This window comes from Perna viridis, chromosome 7 (genome assembly GCF_037379345.1).
Source record: "Perna viridis isolate PV_CMFRI_1.1 ecotype Kerala chromosome 7, ASM3737934v1, whole genome shotgun sequence".
Classification (NCBI taxonomy): domain Eukaryota; kingdom Metazoa; phylum Mollusca; class Bivalvia; order Mytilida; family Mytilidae; genus Perna; species Perna viridis.
Window position 1 is genome coordinate 1131611 of NC_142451.1, and position 25513 is coordinate 1157123.

A 25513-nucleotide genomic window follows, 5' to 3' on the forward strand; every position below is an offset into this window, starting at 1 on the left:
TATTTGAATGGAGAGGTTTTGCAAGAACAGTCAGGTGGTTTAGCCTTGAAGTCCTCAATCTCGAGGTTCTGCAATAGCCTTTTATAATTGAAAAATGACAAATAATGTCCTAGTACCCCGCCCACCTTTTCTGAGAAGCCCCGACTGGCACCCCCCTTTTCAAAGCGTCTGAATCCTGAATCATTTCATTGATAGATCGATGAAGGTACCAACGTATACAGATGCAACACTTTCGATAGACAAAATTATAATCATACAAACCCGTGTCATCTTATTCCTTTCGTGTTTTTTTTTTTCCACGAAAGGTAAAGAGTGTGATCTCCCTTCTTTGCTCTTAGTACTCAAATCTTTTCAAGTATTCACACAAAGACTGTTTCATGCTGGGTATGATAAGTGCATTAACAAATCTCTTCCATGATAAGTACTTCCATCTTAACAACTCTGAAAAAAAAACCCGAAGTTGTACATGCTATACGTTTAAAGGAAGTGAGGTTCATCAGATGTGAATTTCAACCAAAAAAAAATCTTAAGAACTTTGGATCAAATATCTTTCTCTGTGTTTTAACATAAAAACTTTCGATCTTCCACATCTCACACTGCTTCCCACATCTCACACTGCTTCCCACATCTCACATTGCTTTCCACATCAGGTAAAAGAATGATTAACATTTTTTTAAGTCAAAGCTGCTTCATGTTTCAAGTTACAAAGGACGGAAACGTAACATGTCATAAGCCAAGAAAATCTTCCTTCTGAGTATATGTTTACTGATGGTGACATCATTTATATAACGAGAATAGGCATAGTGTATATGTCAAAGAGACAACAACTACACCGGGATGAAAATGCCAGCCTAAGGTCACTCATTGGTCTCCAATGAACGACGAGGAAACCCTCATTCCACAGGGCAGGCTGCAGTTGGCCCCGCAGCGAACATCATAATACGTTGAACTTATTAGTTGTAAGGATATTTGTACAGCTTCGTAAGTGAGTGTTTCAACAGAAGTAGGCATTCAGATGGGCACCAATTGTGCACAATTTATTGCTGATCTCAATGTCAAGGACATCACAGACACGATGAAGTCTACTTCTTATCTTGACCTGTATTCACAAAAGCTGTTGGACAAGGAAATGTCCAGAAATTTAAATCATTTCAGAAGTTTTACGGCAAGAAGCAGACCTGCTTACCATTCTAGGGGACTGAGTTCATCCACCGATTTTTATTGAGCCTCATGCTGTTTGTTTTCCTGCATGTTCTCTTTGGTTCTTTTGTGACGTACGATTTTATTTATTTATTTTGTTCTTTTGACGTTTCCGTCGTTGCATGTTTTGTAAGTAGACCAATTAAATTCATCGATTTCTACTTCTGTGACGCGGATCTGCAAACCCTCAGTAATGTTTAAGTTAAAAAAAACTAATAATTGCAAAAAGAGTGGAAGTGTATTTATTAGTCATACGTAGTTTTCATTTATACCGCCAATGGTTTCTGACTTACCATTTTACTGCAAAAATAACTCAGGTGTAAACGATTTTGCTCCACCTTTTCATTCGTAATTTTAGCAATCTTCATTCGAGGACAAAGACATCTGATATATTTTGTCGGTCGAATTTTTGCAGATCACGGGGACTTGGATTCTAGATTTTTTTCGGGTAAAATATAAGATTTATTATTTTCCACTCTTATGTAAACATTAATAATTTTTTAAGACATTTCAAGACATATGTGTTCGTGTTACATTATGACTAATATCTTTAAAGATTATATGACAAGTCCCATTTTTGCTGCTAGAAATCCAAATACTCAGAAACGGGCGCGCAGAAACGAAAAACGAAATTACAATAACCAAGTGCTATCTTCCACTGAAAATTTCTTAAGGCCTTTTTTACAAAATATTCCAACAGTTCGAGAGACAGTGGTTATAACAAACTGGCCAAAAGACTGGGTACTATACATAATAATGATATGCCGGTTTTGACAAGTAATTATGACATGGCGGAAGTGCTTGTCCAAAAAATACTTTATTTGTCACACTTTCAATACATTCTTTTGTTTCATCAAAGCAAACTAGTCTGAACATAATCCACTGAGTGTAAGCAACTTGTCCGTATAGGCGCACCATCTTTACCAATAGCCATAAAATTAATCAAAAAGGCTCTCTTTAAATAATAGGGTGCATTGATATGATGGTTTTTCGGCCCATCACTCACCTATGGAAAAACTCTCTACCACTGTTGTCTGTTTTTATCTGTTTCTATATTCATATGATGTTTAATTTTTTACAATGGATCATCTTGGGTCTCACTGATTTTACCCACTCGTATTTGTGACCAGTGCCACTGATGGAGAAAGATGTAACGAGAATAGGTATGGTGAATATGTCTCAGAGACAAAAACCGCACTGGGATGAAAATGTCAGCCCAAGGCCATCCATTGGTCTTCATTGAACAACCAGGAGATATGTTTACCCTTCCAAAGCACCTGATTTCACTCCCATTTGTTTTTTTAGAGAAAGTTCAGAATGGAAGTTCCTATTTTTTCTGGATTTTTTTTCTTCACTTTTTATATGTTATTGTATTATATTCTGTTGTGGATGTAAATTGTATCCTGTTTTCATGTGTTGGTCATGTCTTGGATCCTGATGTCTAAATTGTCCACCTAATATGATGTGCAATTATGTAAACAAAATCTGAAAAGCTTTTTCATTACATTTGTATAATTGGTCAATGACAACAACAATAAATCAAGAGAAATAAGATGATTTATGTTATAGTATTCTGTGGTCTACATTGTGTATGTAGATTGTCTGTGTTTCCTGCTTTCATGTGTTGCCAATGTCTTTGGATTCTGATGTCTGTGTATTGTCCTTCTTTTTCGATGCCTCATTATTTCTTTATTTATTATAATTTGTAAACCTTTAAATTATCTTATCATTGACATTGAATTTGCATTACTGGTAAATGACAAATAAGATGTTGCAAGGGAGTTAAGTGGGAATGTAAAGTTAACTATTCAAAAGGTAGACATTTACTGACTGTTATATCTGACTGTGGGATAATATCTAAAAAAGTTAACATATTCTGGGATCACTTATTTCAGCATAGAGCATTCAACTTTTGGCATAGAGACAAGAGAACTAGGTTAGAGTTATTTTATTGGTATTCTATTATACCAGTGTATTGATATCTACACAAGATTGTACATATAAAGCACAACAATACACACATGCATACATGTACATACAGCCTAAAATAGCTCCCTCACAACTCTCAAATCACTGTCAAGCTAAACCAAAAACTGCTAAACCATGTATACTTACAAATGCTGTACAAGCTAAAACCTTTATGTTATAGGAAATGGATGGAAAATGTATGTGATCATTTTGTTTAAAATTGTTTGTAAAATTAAATAACTTTCTAGAGCTTAAATTGCTTAAAAAACTTATCAAACAAAACACTTCTGTAAGTACATAAAAATTAATAGAAGAAGTAATTATCACTTAAATACTATCTTTAATTTTAAACAACCAACATTCAATTAAATTAAATTGTTCTCACAATTTCATAATGCTGACTATAGGTCCCAAAACCTCCTTGGAAAACATTTATTGTATAAAATAAGTTGCAACAGGAGCATATGAGATAAATCCTTATGATTTTTTTTTTCATTTAAAAAAAAATATACATATTTCTTTCCTTTCTTTTAATATAGATGGCATACAACCATTAGAGCACTTAGATTATGCACACCCTGTTTAAAGTGTAACAACCACATCTTGCAGTATATGATAAGACTCCATCTTACACACTTAAAAAATTACCATTAAAATCGACCATGCTAAGTACATGAAACTTCCACAACATTCATACAAAACTTTCTAGTTCCATCACTCTTGACACAAACAAATACAACATATACACTTCATTACCAATAAAAAGTGTTTCTTAAGTACAATAAAGTATAAAACAGATCACATCATCAAAGTTTAAAATCATCTGGACTTACAATATGCCTTGTGCCAAGAGGAGATCACTGCAATAAGATCATTTACCGAGAGAATATAATAAAGTGTGGTGAAAACAAACTTTTTTTACATTGACAAAATCAGTGACAAGAATATAGTTGATTATTGATGGGCTCATCCATAACCTTCAGCTTGGCTTATCTTTATGTCAATTTATTGTCACTATCATTTACAATAACCTATAAATTACTTAAAAAATACATTTTATCATTACTAGTCATGATTAAGTTATGCTAAACTTTTATGTAATATATTTCTAAGGTCTATGATAGTAGTGATTGTAATCTTAAGAGAAAATAATGTTATCTTTCTGTCAAAGAGCACCTTCAAAACATCACCTAAAGAGAAAGACCTTGTGTATATGAAGAATCTAAGACACTTTAAAGTTAATAGTTCTACTGGACTATAGAGTGCGGTATAATACTGAGGATATACTTATTGGAAGTCAAAGTTCATGTGCATATATTAACTTAAATAATAATATCCAACACTAATATCAACAAAAGGTCAAAGCCTTCAATATTTTGATAAAAACACAGGACTAGCATCGATATACACGTATACAAGAAATAAATACATAGTCTGTCCTATTTGTTCACTCAACCAATTAAAATTACTGTTACATTTGATCAAGCACACACAGATCACAGTCAGTGATGTGAGCAACTTCTGTCCAATCAAATAGCGCAACACATCATGGCAACATAACCACATGGCTTTAGCTAACCAATCAAAATGAATTGTCTGAGGTTTGTGGAAAGGCTTGGAAGTTTGATCACATTTAATTTGAATAAAATGACTGGAAATGTTATTAACCTAAGTTTGATTTAAAACATTCATGTTTCTCCCATCTTCTTCTCAGATTCCTTTTGTTGATTTCTCTTGATGTATAAATTCAATAACTTTACCTGAAACAAAAATCCTTACACATTCAAATATTTTTTTAAACAATCTGAAACTCAATAAAGTTAGTTCTTGATTTATTAATGAAATAACAAGTAAATATCAATTGATCGTAAATTTTAGGATTAAAATTAAAAATAAAATAAATCCAATACTGTCATCTAAAAACTTGATTAAAATAATAACTAACTCCTCTATCTAACTAGTAATTAACAACAGAAAGACTTTCATCAAAAAGATAACATGACATAACCAACTCTAACTTCACATTCTTTCAATTCTATAAATTTATAACAGTATAAAGTCATTACTTACTTTACTATAATTAAGTTTAGTCAGATAATTCCATATGGTTTCTCCGACTTTAGTATGGATGGCTACCAGACAGAATACAGCTGATTTTCTAACAGTACTAACTGGATCATCATAGGCCTATCAAATGTACACAAAAATCAATCTAATGATCAAATAACATTTTTTAGAAGTTTAATTTCCCCATTCACATTACTAAATAAAACAAACAAATGTACTACCATTGCCATCATCGCTCCTAACCCCAGACAACAGACCACTGCAATGATCCGTTCCTAACCCCAAACAACAGACCATTGCCATAATCAGTTCTAACCCCTGACAACAGGCCAATACAATCATCGGACCTAACCCCACATAACAAACCATTGCCATCACCTTTTCTAACCTCTTACAACAGACCATTGCCATCATCAGTTGCAACCTCTGACAACAAACCATAGCCATCATCGTTTCTAACCATTAACAACAGACCATTGCAATCATCGGTCCTAACCCCAGATAACAGACCATTGCAATAATCTGTTCCTAACCCTAGATAACAGACCATTGCAATAATCTGTTCCTAACCCCAGACAACAAACCACTGTAATCATCGGTTCTAACCCCAGACAACAGACCACTGTAATCATCGGTTCTAACCTCTGACAACAGACCATTGCCATCATCAGTTGCAACCTCTGACAACAAACCATAGCCATCATCGTTTCTAACCATTAACAACAGACCATTGCAATAATCTGTTCCTAACCCCAAACAACAAACCACTGTAATCATCGGTTCTAACCCCAGACAACAGACCACTGTAATCATCGGTTCTAACCTCTGACAACAGACCACTGTAATCATCGGTTCTAACCCCAGATAACAGACCACTGTAATCATCGGTTCTAACCCCAGACAACAGACCACTGTAATCATTGGTTCTAACCTCTTACAACAGACCACTGTAATCATCGGTTCTAACCCCAGACAACAGACCACTGTAATCATCGGTTCTAACCTCTGACAACAGACCACTGTAATCATCGGTTCTAACCCCAGACAACAGACCACTGTAATCATCGGTTCTAACCTCTTACAACAGACCACTGTAATCATCGGTTCTAACCCCAGACAACAGACCACTGTAATCATCGGTTCTAACCTCTGACAACAGACCACTGTAATCATCGGTTCTAACCCCAGATAAAGACCACTGTAATCATCGGTTCTAATCCCAGACAACAAACCACTGTAATCATCAGTTCTAACCTCTGACAACAGACCACTGTAATCATCGGTTCTAACCCCAGACAACAGACCACTGTAATCATCGGTTCTAACCCAAGACAACAGACCATTGTAATCATCCGTTCTAACACCCAGACAACAGACCATTGCCATTATTGGTCCTAACCCCAGACAACAGACCACTGTAATCATCGGTTCTAACCTCTTACAACAGACCACTGTAATCATCGGTTCTAACCTCTGACAACAGACCACTGTAATCATCGGTTCTAACCCCAGATAACAGACCACTGTAATAATCGGTTCTAATCCCAGACAACAAACCACTGTAATCACCAGTTCTAACCTCTGACAACAGACCACTGTAATCATCGGTTCTAACCCCAGACAACAGACCACTGTAATCATCGGTTCTAACCCAAGACAACAGACCATTGTAATCATCCGTTCTAACACCCAGACAACAGACCATTGCCATTATTGGTCCTAACCCCAGACAACAGACCATGGTTTATATGGTCTTCTATTGTATGATTCTAATGCCATCTTTTTCTACAGTTTTCTTTTAAAGAATTTCAAACAATACCAAGATGCAATTTTTAAAAAAAGATTAAAACTGAGATAAAATTACCTTGACCAGACCAGGAATGATATCAGTTAATTTCTTCTCTAGGGCATCATTCGGCATTCTTTCTACAGCTTTAGTCTGCATTTTAATGGCTCCTAGATTGATAGGATGTGATGCTGACTGAACTATAGGACTGAGTATTCTAATACATTGTTCTGGAGGAATATAATTAGCTAATGTCTCTGCACACTCATCAGCTGCCTTCTGTACCTGAATATTCAAAACACACTCATAAATTCTTTAATAAATTTATCTAAAAATTCCTAATTTGGCGTCACAGAATGACTGTTTCCCTTTCTTCATAGGAGTAACTTCAAAAATCAGATCAACAATTATCTGTGTCGGATGGACATAATACATTTATAAACTATTTTTTAAGTGATTTAATTTTTCTCTGTAATGTATGTAATTGTTCATAAGACAATATCTACAATACACCTGATGATACATGTACACATTGTAGTAATACCATCAGGTCAGAAAAAGTTTCAAATTTGCATTTCCAGGCCAAAATGTCATTTTAGTGATAGCTATTTACAGACTCTTACATAGTCAAATTATAAAAACAATGATGTCAGTATTAATAATTATATTGTATAACTATATCTGGTTTCAATAATAGAACCTAAAATTAACAGTAATAAATCTAATGATATCTACCCTCCAGTCTGGGTCTTTATGGGCCTCTAAAATCCTTAGAGTTGTCAACTCGGCATAATCACAGAATCTACGAGGCTGGTGACGTAAAATTTCACGTAAACATTTCAATGCTAATGCTCTTATTTGGATCTGAAAGTAAAAAATCAAACTTTTAAAGAATATACTGTAAACAACAGCTAGCAAACCAATAAACTGTAATCACCGAGATAAGTCTCGCCTGTCAAACATGGACGCTGTTATTCAAAACTTGATTGATGATGAGTTAATTGTTTGCATATATGGAATTGTGACCAAGTAATAATCTGGAAGTCAATGGACTGCGGAGGCATGTGCACAAAATACAGATTTGTAGTAGAGTGACGCTAATGCAACTGCTGACCAAATATAATTGACCTAGCATAAGTGGTTCATATCAAACTGACATAATCAGAAAACATAACATGAAAATCTTAACCAGAACACCAGAAACACAACACCTTAGTCTTGCTTTTTGCAGGATTCATTGCAGGCAAGACAAAAACTTATCTCTTTACAATAAACTTCCTACTTGTTTTAATTATGGGTGCCACTACCATATAAGTGTATTCTAGTTTAGAATAGAACACCATAAGAAACTTCTTACATTTACTCTAGACACAGTCATAAGTACAACTTGTTCCTTATTGATAACAACACTCATTCAGTCACATTGGTCTAAACATTACTATATTCGCTTGTAATTTTACAGAGTTTCAGAATAGTATCAAGATTACACATTCTGTAATACTGTGAAAGTATTATTGTTCGTGGGGTACCAATTTTCGTGGTTTTCATGGGTTTGGTAAACCATGAAATTTTATCCTAACGAAAAGGAAATTTATCATTTGTTTGTCCTATAGAGTTTAAAGTCCACAAATTCAAGAATCCATGAACTGATAATTTTTCCCTAACCCACGAAAATTGGTACCTATCAATTATCTTCACAATAAGTGTCTTATAATTAAACAAGCTTGCCCATCCCAATACTTACATCGTTATCACCTAAGGTTTCCAGTAAAATTAACAATATTGTTTTAAAGTGTTCATCCCACAACCCAAATGTTCCCTCACGGGTCAACTTGATTAACTGTTTCATAGATTCTTCTCTTTCATCATTCCTGAAAGGTAACACAAATGACTTATCTAGCTGGTTCTTCACACAACTCAAGTCAGAAAATACATATCATATTTCCACTTAATAAAATTATAACAGTTGGTATCCATTGTAAAGTGACTTTTAGAAAATAAATCATGTAACACTTTAAGTTCACACTATATCAAATATCTACTGTGTTTAGTTCTATCTACACAAGTTATCTATTAGAAAGAATTCAAACTATACCAATTATCATTTATGTGGAGTTCAAACCGCATAACACAACCTTTCAACAAGATATACAGAATAACATCAATTTCGAAGATGAGACAGAAATTATAAATGAGCTCAATAGGGCGAGATATGATTTTCTGTCCAGAGCTACAAATCTGACATCATTCTGTTTATTGACAATGTTAAAGTCCTTTCATTGTAATTGTTGATGTTTGATCAGGGAAGTTAACATCAGAAAAAGTTAAACAATAACAACAATAGAAAACAAAAATAAAGTCACATTTAAAAACAAGTACTATCATTAAAAAAAGATAGCCGACGCAGTAAAATTTTGTTCCTTTTACTTCGAAATTCCTACATTTCTTTCAAGAAAATAACACGACATGTAATTTCAAATGTTCTATACAGTTTTTTTGTACGCCACTAATTTATCAGTATTTGGCCAATTGGAAAACAGAATTACGATCAGATGACTTGCGTTTACATAGAAGAGCGTCCTTAAGGTCAAAGGGTAAAAAGCGAAACTATACCAACTGCGTCGGAAAAACATTCATTCAACTGATAAATAATATAAGTTTGAACAACTTTGCCAAGAATTTGTTTCATTAAAATCTAGGCTATTTTTTCTATCAATTGATGTTGAGGATTAAAAAATTCAACATTTTACCTTTCATTATGGTTAGACAACTCTTTTAAAATATCAGAGATTATGTCGTTTTCTGAAAAATCTGGAAAAAAAATATAAGTGAAAATTATGAATGATGAATTTAACTAAAGATTCAGCATTGACAGAATGAAACCAAATAAAAGAGTGGAAACAAAAACATTGATCCTGATTTTCATGATATATAAATGAACAATTAGTAAACACAAAATTAAGCATGAAAACATATACATTGCTACAGATAAGCTTAATTAGTCTCTTGGCACAGCAACTAACTGTATATCATGTATTGATTTTGGCAGGACATTACAGCATTGAGCTGGGCATTACTAAAAAAAATTATCTTCAATATCATTATATCAAATGTTTCAAATGAGATAATTATTTAGCATTGAATAAAGAAAATATAAAGCAACTATCATGCAATGAACAGCATATAGAATTAAGTTGTGAGATGCTGACAAAATTTATAATTTTCATCTTTAGGAACTGCATGCCATATTTAATTTGAAACAACACGTCTAGTGTAATTTTTCATGCTGATACTCTCTAACACCATGCTTTCAAAAACTCAATGTCAAGTTTTAAAATGATCACATCTTTGCATTATTCAAAAAGTCTTTTGAAGAACAAGTTTTTGTCCTTTTAGATAAAAAAAATCTTCAATACTTAAAAAAAAACACAGAAATGAAAATCAAATGAAATACTCTCCTTAACATATGCTTTACAATAGAATATTTCAAAAACCTTTCTGGTTCTTGACTTTTTTACAACATTTGAAGACTTTTTTATTCTTTAACCTAATAATGAAATAAACCTGCTATATATCCGGCAGTAAACATTAATATGAGATGTAAAAGTTAGAAGACAAGATATTTATTTGATACATGCCGTTATTACAACATAGAACAAGTCAACTTTGTGTATTACCAACTTTAGGTTCTTGGTGAAAATATTGGGATTTTCATTTAAATATTTATTTCAAAGTACAGTAAAAGTTCAAAGTCTGATCTTTATAATATACTGACACTATCTGACCTGTTACAATAATAACCAACTTTCATTTTTTTTGTTTAAAATGTTAGAGTTAACAGAAAGTAACATGTGGCTTTTCATAAAACCCTTGTTCTTCATAGATAAACATTATATAGATTGTGTTGTAGAATTAAAAAGAAAGGGCAATAACTCTGTAAGTGACAACTATATGCAATAGAAACTATGTGAACAGACAGATTAGAATAAATGATCATGAATTTTATCATTAAGACCCACAAAAAAACTTTATAACAAAAAATAATAATGTGAAGCCTTTTGTTGGGTGTCACACATATTACACAGTATGCATGACTCTTACAAATACTACTGCATAAGAATCCATAAGGTCTTAAGAGCCAACAAATTTTTTTTGAAAACTTTAGCCATAAAAATGGAAAAAAAATATTGATTAACAGTAAGTAACAGACCCTGCACAGTTCTAAATTCTGTATTTAACAATGAAAACAGGTAAGCCAGTGTCAGTAATGTTAATAAAAGGGAGGTAACCACAATCCTTTGGAAACACCACCACACAATAAAATATTACCCGGCTCGTACTGAGATATTCCTAATAAGGCTTTCCACGGCTCTGTAGGGCAGGAAAATTTTATAATCAGTATAAACAATCATATGGGAGATTTGAAATTTTAGAAATCATGGGGATAGTATCCTGTATAATAAACTTCTGTTTACATTTTATTGATGGTAAAAAAGATAGTGTCTTCAAGCTTTTATCAAAAGAATGACTAGCACTGAAGCATGGTGATGTTATAAAGTTAGTCCCTAAACCTATAATAAATTCCACAAGCAGCCATGAATATATGAATGATCTTATACTATATGACTGAATGGTTGAATCAAGCAACACGGTCACTCATCTACATATGTCAAATATATAATATAAATGATGTCTACTGTAAAATTATATAAAAAATAGTATTTAAAGAAGTAGCTGCTTCCTATAAAATCTGCAGAAATATACTAAATAAGAAAAAAGTCACAAAGTTATCCTGCAATACATGATTTATTTATAAAAACCCCTCATAATCCCAGTTATTTCTAACACTAGAATGGGAACAATGATTTCCTGGCCATTAAGTTATGATGTCAAATTGGTCCTTTACTCAATATTGATGAATTTTCAACAGGATATTTTATAGCAAGTAATATAATTAACTTCAGGGAATAGAGGCAGTCTTCCTTGGATTAAATGACAATCCCCTGATGTCATTAACTATGTAGTTAACTAAACAAGGATATTTAAAGTTCTTATTAAACTTAGATTAAATATCTGATATAAAAGAAAGTTTAAATCTCCTTGTTGATTGTCCAGTTTACTACCAAAGGCATTTCATCAGATCAAAATGGAAGACTCTTATTTCCTGATGTTAACTATACTACACGCTGTAAATTTTTGTCACCTTATCTTAATCTCTGATTTACTGTTCTGTATTTTAATTATAGGTTGATGCATTTGTTGTATTTTAACATATCCATACTTTTTTCCTGTAAATTTTGATTGAACAAGATTGCAGGATAACAATATGCAAACAGGAACATTAATTTCTGAATCCTGACTCTACAATAGAGACAAAAATCCAGGTTCCCAAATGAACTGGTCTATAAACAGTAAAATCTGTTTCCCAAATAGCATGGTACATCTAGATTACAGCAGGATATGGCTGGATATAATTTGTTTCACAAACCTTTAGGAAGACAGAAAGACTCTATTTCTATAACAAAAACATTATAACTAAAACAAAAAGGCCAACTTATTGTATTCACAAAATATATAAGGTATTCCTATTACTAAGTTATAACCTATTCAAGTTTAAATACGATCTAAAATAATAAATTCACTTTATCACATGAAGAAACTACCTAATGAAGAGATACCTCATGCCAAATGACAGATAAGTCTATATTGACAGTGTGAGAAAACTTCTTCTACCCCAACCAGACCAGGTACCTATAGATCATACATACCTTCATTGAAAGACTCCCCTTCATCAAAATCAGGATCAGCCAATCGTGATCGGTTCAAACCATTTAATGTATTCTGATAAAAAGAAAAGGAATCATATCATTTATTTAAAGAAAAAGAAAAAAAATCAGTATTCATAAGGATTTTAAATGGGTCACCCAGCACTACCTTGTCTAACTTTCTTATGGAGAGATTTAATTGATAATGTATAACATCAGGATGAATGTCTCTTTATTTACCTGATAATATGACACTTTCAACAGTGTATATTATTCTAAGACAATAACTGCCATTCTCAACTACTTCTATATTTCAAGTTGGGTGAATATAAAAGAACTGTTAAAAACACCATAAACTTTTAAAACAGTTGTAATGTTGAGACCTTGGTGTCATAAAAGTAATAAGTCTATTGTCTTTCTATTTTAACTCGTAATTACACTTGTTTTTCAGTGTATGATTTGCATGTTTTTTTGATTTCCTGCTCTTTCTTTATGTATGTTTACAGCAAAGGTATAAATTCAACTTCAATTCAGGCGTTCAATACTTTCAAGAGTGGAAAGTCCTTGACATTTCCAAGTTTCAAATCTATGGTCTACTTGAGGAAAATCGAAGTTGACAATTAAGTGTAATTTAAAAGGCTGAGGGTCCAGGACTAAGATAAAAAAAATTGTGGGTCCTGGACTTGGGACCAACACAAATCTGAACCACTGCCTTTATCCTATATCACAACAGCAGAAACCGGTAACATATTTATATTTTTATATTTAGGTCTCACTAACCACTTCTAACGTTTCCATTACTTCACATGTTAAAAAAGTAATTTTCAAAAAGTCTCACTGTGAATTCCCAGGACAAATGACATCTTAAAGCTGCATACCGTTGCGAAGCTTGGAAAATAAGGCTTCCAAAATCATTATGCTATTGGTACAATAATAGTAGAAATTCTTCACAAAATTTACTTGAATAAATAATACTGAAAATCCACATTTTTACCTGTTCTGCTAACTGACAGCATGGAGGCAAATTACTCACACATGTAAACAATATTCATACACTTTTGTAGTTAATTACATATATGATTTTTAAGTACACATTCTCAGCTTTATTTTGACTACTTTTAATCATAATACACACAAATAATGCACTTACAATGCATATGTCTAGGTTCAGTGTGTTTTTGGTACTACATAGGGGGGTGGCCATTTGACCCGGAAGTGGTTAGTGAGACCTTATGTATCATTTCTCTCAAATTCATTAATTCAATTCCCTTTGTAGTAAGGGGAGGTAACGCACCTCATCTTGGTAATGTGAAGGATTATAATGTGGTTTCCTGCCATCGACAGCATCAGGACTATCATTCCGTAAATCCTGAATACCACTGTCCTGAGAAGTAAAGTCCATTTTTTTCTTAACACCATCATAACTGTCAAGTTTACTATTTATAGAAAGATTCTGAATGTCAGCTGAAGTCTTTTTAATAGAATTATAAATATCCTCAGGATTCATATTCTCTGTTTCCAACTCGTCTGGATGTTCATTCCTGGAATTTAAGATTTATTAGCTATTGGTAGCAGGTAATCTTGTAACAACATTTTATGTTTATGTTTTAAACACTTTGTTCTGTTATTAATACAATGTACTCAGAGGGATCAAGCAAAGGATCTGAGTACATTGTTATAGTACTAGAATAATGATAATATTTAAGTGTTTAAACATCTGACTTTGTTAACTTCACTAGGTTTTACATTCTCACAGTCAAAGAATACACAAAATTTGCAGGATGTTAAACAAATTTCTAAATACTATTGTGAACTTTTTCTTTTACCTACATTCTTGAACACTGATAGAGTTCTATATTTTCCTTAAAAAATTGACTACAAATCCAATAAAAGGTGTTGACAGAAGCATGTTTAAATGGTGGTTGTGTAGACAGACGGACAGACAGATATAGTACTATATCTCATAGCAATTTTTTTACAAGGAAGTAATAAAATTGTACCGTGATGGGGGTCTACTTCTGTTTTGAGGAGGACTGGTAACGTTTCTAGGAGACAGTACATCACTTTCGTGACTAGCACTACGAATGTGATTATGTAATATTTTCGTTGCACCATCCTGTAAAGATAAAATAATAAGATAAATAAAGCAGTAAATCTGGGTTGACTCTCACAGGAATAAAACTGAAAATTTTGTACATTTTCTACCTTCAAATCACATTGAACATTTCATTCCATAAAGTATTCTATACTGAAATACATGTACCTGTAATAAGAGCTTAAACTTTAATTCTAACCACTTATCATTAATAAAAATAATTACATAAACACTGGGTTCTAGTACTAAGTAGTTTTCACCTTAACCCTTCCATTACAGTTTAGAGTAAGAACATGGTTAAATCTTAGTAACTCAACTTTTGACAAGTTTCCTTAAGATTAAAAAAATATGAAAGTAGAACTTAAATTTGAATGTTTCAGAAATTGGTGTTCTAGAAATCCAAATAGATTATACATAAGAAAAGGTTGGTATGTTGATTTTTTTTTTGACAATCCAGATGTTCAAGCCATCCACATTTGTGCAAGGGTGAAATTTAAAAACCTAAATATGCTTATAAATGGAAACCACAAAACTAAACAGACATGTACTACTTACTTGGAATGCTTTAGGCAAGTATGACAACATCATGGAAAACTCCGGAGGATTCAGATTAAATAATGCTATTAATACCACTTGAGCACCCTGGAAATATCAAACTAATAAATTAACATTCAGCATGATGACAAGAAATGGTCAAACATTGTAATCACTTGAACCAGTGCTATATTCTAGGATAAAGAATCTTCCTGTACTAGATTAAATGACTTAAGATACTGGCAGTTTATTACACATATTTTGCTTTAGGAATTTCTTTACTGATACTGATTTAATGATAACATACCTTTCTAACTTCAACACTCTTTGGTTCTGTGGTCCAGTTAATTATTCGTGAGATAGCTAATCGAGAATCTGCGGAATTCATTAAATCTGACACATCCATCACTTGGACCAAACTATGTAAAAAGTTCAATAGGCTTGACTTCACCTGAAATAAATTAAATGTTTCTTTTTTTTTTTTAAAGTTTATCACAGCTTTCCTCATCAACTGTTGTTACTTTGTTCTACTGAAAATAGTGAGAAAAGTATTGAATTCCATAACCATGCATCCCTGCCTGCTATAAATAAATCAACTATACACAACAGAACAGGTTGACCTAAAGATTTAGCATTATCTATTGTGACTACTTTATTTTATTCTTTCAAGTCAATCTTATAAAATTATGTAAAAAATGTTATCATGAATAACTTCTGTATTCATATAAAGCGACACCCACCCTTTTACTGACCAATAATCTGACCTAAACATGGGGGAAGGTATTACACTCTGAGAAACACACAAAGCAAAGGAAAAGTATCTGGTTGTTAACAGCTTTAATTAAGAGTAATACACCTCAAATTATTCTAAACTTTACAATAGGATTCTAAATGAAGAGGAATACACCTCAAATTAATTAAATTAAAACTTTACAATAGGATTCTAAAATTATTAAAGTCTAAGACAACTTCATGTTTTTAACATTATAGATTTTGTACATTTAATTCAGGAAAAGCTCTATTTATAATTAACTGAGAAATTTACTTATTACCAAACATGGGAAGCAACAGAGGTAAAATTCTGATTAGTCCCATGTGAATCTCCACAATAGGCAAAGCAGCAGGCACCCACACCAAGTGACCAAGGAACTTTTCTTCATAATGTGTAAGTATATGTGAAGATATATTTTGATCAAATGAAACTTTCACTCATTTCAAAAGAATATACAAATATAAAAAGGTGCAGTTGTTGGAAAAAGATTTTATGAATGAGAATAAAAATCTTTATAGAATTTAAACTATATACATTTTTACTGGAATGAATGGTTACAATTTAGCATGCAAATCCCCAGAATTTTGTCAGCAGAAATCAACACCAAATTTCTACATACAACACACAGACCAAAAAATTGTAACCATTAGCTTTCTGTAAATCATAATCAGGAACAAATCTGAAGAAATTGGCCATGTTAGAATTAAAATGTATATACAAGTGAAAAGTGAATTCCTGTGAACTAATTTCAGATTTGCACAACAGTTATTATTACAACGTAAAATGAAGAAAAGTTGGTAGAAGGTGAAGAAAGTATGATTTACCTTCGGCTGCAAGAAAGCATGAAAGAAAAACAGATATATTTCAAGTTTTTCTTTTCATACATAACATGATACAATATCATAGATACACTGAAGTGAAATAATGAAAACTAGACACTGAACAGACTGAATCAAATCATTAAAATCCTATGTACTGTACTTCTAACGTTAATAATTGTAAATATAGTGACATTAACAATCCTTTCTTTACTAAGGCACATAATTATATTTACTAACATCACAATGGACAGCAAATAAAGTAATGTCATCTGCATTGAGGTATAAATCAAGCAATTTTCTGTGTATTACCCAGTCGTAGCTCTAAAGCTAAGTGCATCGGAGGCATGGGGATAGGGGTCTCAAGAGGGTTTTCAAGGGGGCTCTCAAGTGTTCTGCACTTTGTTTCTAAAAGAATTCTGTTTTGATTATTTTTAGAATTAGTAATTCATTAATATATATTTTAGTCCATACCTAATGATACATAGTTATCATTACTAATTAATGATTCCCATGCTTTTAGGTTTTGTATTGGATACCAGAATTATGGGGTTATTGGACATTGTCATACAAACCTGAGCAGTTAGTGCCTAATAATCAAAAACAGATTTAAGGTGTAACAAGTGAAATGTACATTAAATGATTATTGTTCGGTACAAAATTTTTGTACTTTATAAAATGTCACTAAATCTTTCTTCACAAAGGTTGGCAATTTCTAAACAAGGAATCTTAAAGTTTGGAGATGTAATCTGACTGTTTTGGCCTTGTACTTAACATTACTAGAAGAAATAATTCTCTACTGTTTTTCTTTTTATTTTTTTAAATTTCTAAACGAAACTGACATTAATGCCAAATCAATAAGAATTCAAACAACACGACGTGATATAATGATGTGAACACCACCCAACCACCACATCATCAATAAGTTGTGATTTTGATTTTAGTAGAAGCTAACATGTTAACATTTCAATTAGAAAACTCATTTCAAGGGAGACTACTTGTCTACTAGACTACAGCTGATTTTGCAGGACATACTTTGGCTGAGATTAGACTTTCTGATAGATCTCTCACATTGGAATTCTACAAAGTATTAGTTTCAAAGTATAACAGAAAACAAAATTGAAAGAAAAATAAAAGAAATGTTAAAATCTTCAACAAAAACAATCAGTTTGTAGCAGCATCAGATGCAGAATGATCTACTGCAATCAATTTCATACTACTCACAATGCCAAATTTATTCAACATGTTTTAAAGACTAAACAGAATTTTGACAATGAAAAATGTAGTTCTTCTAATTATTAAAACACTCGTCATCAAACTAATTTAAAAAAATAATATTTGGAAATAATAAGATGATTGCAGGAAACCAGTTCTACAGTAATGAATGTCACAAATCATCCATATACAATACCATAAGCAAATACATGTATCTATTGAGAGTTATGTAGAGCTTTTTGTTGAATACTTGGTGTCATAAGCTTTATATGATTTCCTATCACACCTGTGTTGGATATATTCCAATTATCACACCTGTGTACAGATATATTCTAAGTGTGAACACAATACATGTATATACTGCCCTCAAAATTCTTACCTTTAAACTGTGTGATTGTGTCTGATCTATTATGAATTTGGTTATCACATTAAACTGCATATTGAATGGAAAGTTATCCCTAGAAAATAAATTGGAGTTAGATTTAAAAAAAAAATATAAATGTTTTAAAAGAAGGCATAAATAAGGACAAATCAACAAGGTGCTCTTCACTGAATGGCAACATTGGTTTAAACATGAAATCTTTGAAATATCAATAATCCAACAGAACTTAAAATAGACTCTGGTCTCTGAACAGCAGTGAACAAGGAACCTATTTTCTGCACCCTACCAATCAACAATACAAATTTACATTTTACTTTTTATTGGTAGCCCAGCTGAGTTTCATTTCAAAATATAGAAAACGATGAAATTACAGTTTCATATATCTTTACACCTCAACATTTTTCAAAAAAATGAAAAAGAAATATAAAGAACTATGTAAGATAAATTTTTGTCCCATCATCACTCACTCTAGGACTTAAGTTACCTTATAGAATCAAGACATTTCTGTACTTTAGTCTGTTGTGAGCCCAGCATGTCTGCACCAGTTTTAGTTATCAGTTTTGTTAAGACCATATATAAATGGTCGTGTAAGTCTCTACTATGTACTATAACTAAGTCTACTAAGGTATCAAAAAATAAACTTAAAACCTGAAATACAAAAATACACTCATAAATATCAAAACATTAATATACAAACCAAAGAGAAATGTTTAGTCATCATATTATCTGCATCATGAGAAATCTTATTGATCTTTGTATATAATGATAAATGTCTTACATGTATTGACCAGATTAATGGAGCACTTCCAATCTTTTATTTACTAAGCCCCGAAGTTGGATGGGCAGACAGAACAAAAAAAAACTTAAAATAAAAAAGAATTTTTACTTCAATTTGTTTTTGTTAAGCATTGTAAACAAATTCTACTTACTTTACTGGCAGGGTCATGGAACATTCGGGTAAATATCTCCATAACTTTACGTAGTTCTACCCGCCTGAAGTGTAAATAAAAAAAAAAATATTTAATGGATTGTATAAATTAAATATCAAAATAATCAATCTTCCGGTACATGCAATTTACTACATCTTTAAGAGTCTTTACCCTTTTAGTGCAACCAGTCCATACTTCCACTTTGAGTTTGGATTGTACATTGATTGTTCAGTGTATTTAGTATAAGTTAATTTGTGTTATTTAAGGCATTTTGTCTGTTTCCATTGTCTGGTCTGGATAATGAATATCCTCTATGGTTTTACTTTTAAGAAAAGCAGAGTTTGTTTTCCTCACATGAGCACCTCGGTCATGCACCAATAATTTTTAGTGAAGCCAAGTTTGCTTCTAAAAATATATTTTCTATTTTTTTTCTACAGTTTTCAGTAATTGTTAGTTTACTGTTTCAGTTTTCTTTGCTTTCTATCATTTTCTGAATTTTTTATTTTGGTCTCCATCAAAATAAATTACACATGGGAATTTAAATCTCCGTGAATCTTTGAAATTAAGATATCTAGTATTAGATATCTATTTAATCATACTAGAGAAAAAAAACTTACGTTAAATATCGATTTAATCGTAATAAATTCTGGAGAGCAATTAAACCATCCTTCCTGTCAGCTGATGAAGTACTTCCTAACAAGGAAATGATCTCTGCTGTGTCCTAAAAACAAAATAATTCATACATTAAAATAAAACTTAATGCTCTAGACTTGATAAAAAATTCACATAAAAAGAAGACATATATTTTATAGTTCTATATAATACCATGCTATTCCTTTTATACAAACAACGTTAACCATTCAACATGGTTTGATATCAAGTTAAAGTGAAATATACATATCTATAATAACTGTAAACCATATATGTTACAAATGAACTCCCTAATGTATTTATTCTTAAATTGATAACATGGTGTAGTTGGGCCATACAAATGTTTCCTGTGCTAATATTATGATAATATAGAAATCTTAAATCTTTGATGATATTAACAAATCATTCACAATTTCTAAATGAATAGCTGGTCTAAAATACATCAAATGAACTCTCTTCAAGTCATGAGTACAAAAATTATCATAACGTTTATTTCCATACAATAACGTTGATATAATTAAATATTGACACTTACTGTATACAGCTTAAAATATATCAAATATGACAATAGAAAAAAACTTCAGTTCCAAACAATGAAAGAAAATTATCAATGAAGTCGTCATTTAAAAAAGAAAATATGTTTATAAAATAAAAATATAATACAATACATGTATTGATAACCAACTTATTTTCATGCATGATTTCGTTTCACTAACTTTGTGAATGAACCAAGAAAAAAAATCACGAAAATATATTACCATGATTTTCTTCTTTCATTATGGAATAAATGTTAAACAGAGCGGTAAGTCAAGAAAATAAACAGCAGCGAAATTGAATTGATATTGTCAAATGCAAAAATAAGTTGGTTTAAAGTAATACAGACGTAGAAACATTTAACAACAGTTTCATCTTACACTAAACAGACAAAATCACACAAGTTCCCATGTACATCTTTTACAAAAAACAGAAACAAATTATTGGGCTCAGAGATAAAAATAATAATTAGAAGCCCAAAGATGAATAGTTGAAATAAAGCAAAACATAATGAAACAGTAACCATGACAACAAGGTACCTTTATATCTTCAGGTTTTATTGTAGGAGGTGATGAGGAAGATTCCATTTCTTTTTGTTGCTGCATGTGTTTATCAAAATAGTTAATTATAAAGAAGTGTGATGTTTCTTTATTTGGTATGATGATGAGATCAACAGACAGACAAACCTGGTTTACATCAGAGATCAGTTACTACAGACTTCATGGGTTTCTAAATAGCTACGTAGGCCAAAAATACATATTTCAGACATTTATACATAGCGATTGCTGGTCTGCAGTGGCTAACTTTACAAGCCCATCACCATTTTTACAAGCTACAGACCTCTGCAAAATCAGGGGTCTGAAGTCTCATTCAGACAAAACTAAGTTTGTCTGTCGTGTACGTTCTGGGTTTTGATATGAGATTACAATATCTAAACACTGATATCAAGAGACACAACAATAATATATGTTTTACAATATTAAAATCAAAGGAAAAAATACATGGTCAAAACTAAAGTAACCAAACCTAAAAGTACCACATTTACAATACAAAATAATTCCTCAAACGCAAGAAAAACCAGCAAACTAATTTGACAATAAATGGCCACAAAAAAACAATCATGACAGAGAGAGTAATGTATCATACCTCAATGGTGATTCATGGTACATAATAACAATGCAACTTTCAAATTACATAACATTACTGGTACTTAAATCAGGTACATAGCAGAGACGTAGCACCCTAGATTGGTATGGAAGGGGTAATGATAACATGTTTGAACTTGATTTAATTAGTTACCGAGTAAAATACAGTTTGTTTTTTAAGAATTTATTACAAGAAATTCAGGTACTGCATGACGAACTAACAAAAATTATTGTAGTGCTCCAGCAGTTCCTGCCATACCAGATATGCTACACATGCCCCTGGATAGATAAGTTTGTAATTCACTTAAAATGTCAAAAATCTATAATAACATTGTTAAAATGTTGGTGATTTTTTTTTGTTAAAGTTTTATTATATAAATTTTTTTAAAAACATTTTCCAATTTTAGTTAATACCATGAATGACCACTCGTATGATTTCAGAGGAAACCTATATGGAAACACAAGATATACAAAACTAAGTACCTGCGTGGGCGTGGAAAGCCGATAGTACCATTTTTCAAATTCCGATGATGCCTTTACGAAGCAGCAGAAAAAAGCAAAAAGCAACAAAATGAATCAACTTGACCACAGAAATGAACTGAGATACTACACTGAGTTATATGGATGTGGTGATGGGAATGATGTTAAGGGTATCACTTCTAAAGTACAATCTCATAGTACTTTAAGTGTCTTAGAAAGAAATTTATGATTACATGTTTTATGACCTTTATATGCTTAAATCTTAAGTTAATAAAATACAATACAAAAACAAACTTTTTAACACATTCTGTTTTATCACAATAAAACAAACTATTCAAAACTTTAAACATAGTGACTTAAACTTTTAACTGTAATGATCACACCAATTATTCTTTATTTAACAAGTTATCATGAAGTAATATTTTTATTTCAGTGTACCTACCTCTGAAGTTTTGCCAAGGGATGCAAATGATCTATCTGAACATACACTTGAATTCTCACTGGCAGCGTCATCAGAGTCGTATGTATCATATCTACGACCACGATTCTAAAAGTACAGATAAAAATGTATATAAAAAGTCCAAATATATATGTCATTAACTTCTCTATAGTTGAACTTTCCACTGGTTATATAGAACTCTCTTAAATGTTATGTCAACATTGTAATCAATGCCATGATTGATCTTCCAAAGATTTATCATTCTAATTTTCACAGATATATTTGATGGTTGCATTAAAACAGATATAATTGAATTGTTGTTGTAGAGTTGTAGTTGTCAATCTAGTTTTGACAGTGGTAAATACACATTTAATGGCTCTGCTGATACATCACCTGTATTGTCAAATCAATGACTGACACTACCTAATACACATCTAAGTGTAGTGTCTAAAATGTTGTCGTCTGAATATAGCTGAAATATTGCTGCTCGGCATTAAACCCCAACAAACTAAAATGTTGTTTTGGTTGGATTCTTTATATGTTCATTAAGTTGAGTTTATCTTGTAATTATTCTATATTATTTTTTTCACATGTTATTTTCCAAAAATGCTCTACTTGTTCCTTGGAGAAGTTTTTATGTTGTTATTAAAGTCAATGAGATTACCAGAGCATCAGCCAAAGCATCCTCTACGTCTGAACCATGCCTTAGAACTCTGTGATGAGTTACTGTAAATATAGAGTAGACATGGTGAATATGTCAGAGACAAGAACCCCTGCTGAATGAAAAATACCAGTTCAAGGCCACCCATGGGTCTTCAAAGTCTTCAAAGATTTATACAGAGAAACAAAATAATAAGGAACCTTCTTCGTGCTTTCTTTTTTTTTTTTAATTTACTTTGGAAAAATGTATAATACTCCAGGTCTTAAGTAACAAATAAATGTTGTACTGCAAACTCTAATAGAGCATAAAATATTCCTAATGGTAATCCTTACACATTTGACCTATGACTTATGAATCTCTAGGAATTCCTTTGCAAGGAAAAAAAATCCTGCACATATGTCATCACAAAGGAATTCAAAAACCTACTACATTAGACTGGTCACCTAGTTTCTATGGATATCCGCCAGAAAATACTTTTTATGAAAAAGATGTTTTGGTATGAAGTACAGCCACCATTGAAATCAGGATAAACCTTCATGAGTTTTTTCATCCTTATAGTATTGTTAGATCACTGCTTATTTACCTTTAGTTTTTCCACCAGATGATGGTATTTTACTTCCACTTAATCGTCTCTCCCGACCTGATTGACCATATCTGTTAGGACTACCTTCCCTACTAGCACCTTGGCTTCTAACAACCCCTGATCGGCGTGGTTTGGCTGGTGTCTTTGAAATATAGCCGAGTCGGGATGTAGGTGAGTTAGATCTACTGTTGGCTGCAAACAGAAAATATTATTATAAAACAAAACTCTTCTCAAATTTGAATTATTTTCAATAAATGACTTTTTCTTTACTGACATTCTATAAGATTTCCAATACAAAATCCTACATTTCTTAAAACAGCTGAAGTGAGTTTTATGGGTTTTTCACATTTCTATAAAAATGCTTTGTTTTCTTTATTTTTACATGCATGTACATTAATTTTTCCACAACAAAACCATCAATGTCCAATCTTACCTCCTATTGGCCTATATCATTGGGAAAGCCCAGGAAAGCTATTGATAGAACACAATATATAACAATGGACATTAACAACAACATGTGAAAGCTACCACACAAAGCTGTGCAACATAATAGGGTAACACACAAACTAAAGAACAGTTGGAAAGATAGAGAGAAGTCTGTCAAGTCTATGCAGTATAAGGTCTGGCTAACCTGCTCTCAGCCTCATCTACATCAGTTTAAATCTAGTCGTAATACTCCATGCCAAAATTTCCTCAACATTTGATGTGAATTATACAAGTACATGTACACTATAACATTTATAGTTCACAATATAAACATTACAATATATTGAATCTGTGATCAATTGAACACATATAATGAGATGGACCATCACCACTGATACATAGATGCCATATTTTAAGGACCAGTAGCCTTCTACTTACGCTGGGATTGTGAAGATCCTGAGGTTCTCCCTCGTCGACTTGATGACACTGCCTGACTGCTACTCCTCTGTCTTGCTGTAAATGGAGCAATTTGTAATGTACACCCTTCAATCAACTTACTTTTTGAAACACACATAAAACAAAAGAAAAACCAAAGCCCAACATAAAAGCAACAAAGAAAATCTAAAATTAAACAAAAGGTTTAACAATGACATCGATACTGTCTACAGATGTTCATTACCAAATCTCGTTGTCCCAATTTTGACATCCTGAACTCAGAAAATTACTCAAGAAGTTGGATTTTTAAGGGAATTTTCAAACTTGATACTGTATAAAATCAAATTTGGGATATTTTAATTCACAAAAATAACAAGGTTCGTGCAGAGAGAAAATAATCTCCCCATAGATTGCTTTATGTGAAAGTTAGTGGGGAAACTTATACATGAGCTCATACATGTACATTCATATTAAGCATAAAATATCTGTAATATGTTTCTACAAGTGCATTATATAGAGATTACAAGTTACTGGGTTCCAGTTATACTGTACAGTCCCTAGGTACCAGATAATCTAGCCATCTAAACCCATCTTAATAGTGTAAACTATAAATATGTGTATGCTACAT

General features: G+C 32.0%; 1 protein-coding gene across 2 annotated transcripts in view; it reads right to left on the bottom strand.

Annotated features, from left to right (window-relative positions):
* Positions 1–3133: 3133 nt before the first annotated feature.
* LOC148610884 (CLIP-associating protein 2-like) overlaps positions 3134–25513 on the bottom strand; it is a 35113-nt gene continuing 12733 nt past the window's right edge. For both annotated transcript variants that reach the window (XM_088590737.1, XM_088590738.1), the window contains exons 12-35: positions 24889–24963; positions 24025–24216; positions 23445–23506; positions 22784–22888; positions 22345–22395; positions 21256–21315; positions 20149–20252; positions 19532–19595; positions 19087–19250; positions 18600–18678; positions 18041–18085; positions 17581–17595; positions 15723–15866; positions 15437–15523; positions 14787–14902; positions 14081–14327; positions 12790–12862; positions 11351–11392; positions 9772–9832; positions 8766–8892; positions 7757–7885; positions 7100–7306; positions 5239–5355; positions 3134–4928 (exon numbers count right to left, since the gene is read on the bottom strand). In XM_088590737.1, the coding sequence (XP_088446863.1) occupies positions 4857–4928; positions 5239–5355; positions 7100–7306; positions 7757–7885; positions 8766–8892; positions 9772–9832; positions 11351–11392; positions 12790–12862; positions 14081–14327; positions 14787–14902; positions 15437–15523; positions 15723–15866; positions 17581–17595; positions 18041–18085; positions 18600–18678; positions 19087–19250; positions 19532–19595; positions 20149–20252; positions 21256–21315; positions 22345–22395; positions 22784–22888; positions 23445–23506; positions 24025–24216; positions 24889–24963 (2438 nt within the window). In that variant the 3' untranslated portion in view covers positions 3134–4856. The remainder of the gene's footprint in view (positions 4929–5238; positions 5356–7099; positions 7307–7756; positions 7886–8765; positions 8893–9771; positions 9833–11350; positions 11393–12789; positions 12863–14080; positions 14328–14786; positions 14903–15436; positions 15524–15722; positions 15867–17580; positions 17596–18040; positions 18086–18599; positions 18679–19086; positions 19251–19531; positions 19596–20148; positions 20253–21255; positions 21316–22344; positions 22396–22783; positions 22889–23444; positions 23507–24024; positions 24217–24888; positions 24964–25513) is intronic.